At 57.0% G+C, this 739-nt stretch overlaps 1 protein-coding gene across 1 annotated transcript in view; it reads left to right on the top strand.

The window, feature by feature from the left end:
- The window catches only part of DCAF15 (DDB1 and CUL4 associated factor 15), a 10,136-nt gene that overhangs the window by 7,609 nt on the left and 1,788 nt on the right, over positions 1-739 (top strand). The window contains exon 9 of the mRNA XM_025203830.1: positions 533-661. Within this exon, the coding sequence (XP_025059615.1) occupies positions 533-661 (129 nt within the window). The remainder of the gene's footprint in view (positions 1-532; positions 662-739) is intronic.

Raw genomic sequence — 739 nt, 5'->3', positions numbered from 1 at the left:
CCCATGTCTCTAAGAAAACAATCTCTGGGCCAATGGGACTGGTGTGGGAAAACTGAGTCATGATTGTTCTTTCCTCGGTAGCCTTATGAGCACAGGGTGTGGTCCCTGGCCTGTACATCTTGGTTTCCTTGATACTGTCCCTCACTCTCTACCTTCTGTCATGTGCTGAGCATTGGGACTGCTTCTGGGAGCAGAGCATCTGCTAGAAGGGATAGAGTGACACTCCTGGCAAAAGTCACTAGGGGTGAGGGGTGTTCAGGACTTCCCAGCAGGGATGGCTGCAACAGATCCCAGCGTATGTTGGGCCAGGAGCTCTGTGTGCATAATGGAGCCTCCTCACTCGCAGCCCAGCCCTCCCAGGGCTTGGGCAGGGGCCCATGGGCCTGGCAGCTCCTGACCCCAGAATCTCTGCCTTGTTAGCAATGGCAGAACCATGCACTGAAGGCTGCAGCCATCTCTGTCTGGCTCCGCAGGGGCTGAGCTGCTGAGGGGGGTGTTAAGTAGTCACTGAGGTCTCTACCCCCTGCCCCAGGGCCAGTACCTGACAGTGGAGCAGTTGACCCTGGACTTCGAGTACGTCATCAACGAGGTGATTCGCAATGATGCGGCTTGGTCCCACCAGTTCTGCTCCTTCAGCGACTATGACATTGTCATCTTGGAGGTGAGTGCTGCCCACCCTACCCCAGCACCATGCTTGAGCTGACCAAAGCTGCCATGCACCGCCGCAGCGCGCACTCCT

The sequence above is a fragment of the Alligator sinensis genome, unplaced genomic scaffold (assembly GCF_000455745.1).
Source record: "Alligator sinensis unplaced genomic scaffold, ASM45574v1 scaffold707_1, whole genome shotgun sequence".
Classification (NCBI taxonomy): domain Eukaryota; kingdom Metazoa; phylum Chordata; order Crocodylia; family Alligatoridae; genus Alligator; species Alligator sinensis.
This window is presented reverse-complemented; position numbering and strand designations above follow the sequence as displayed.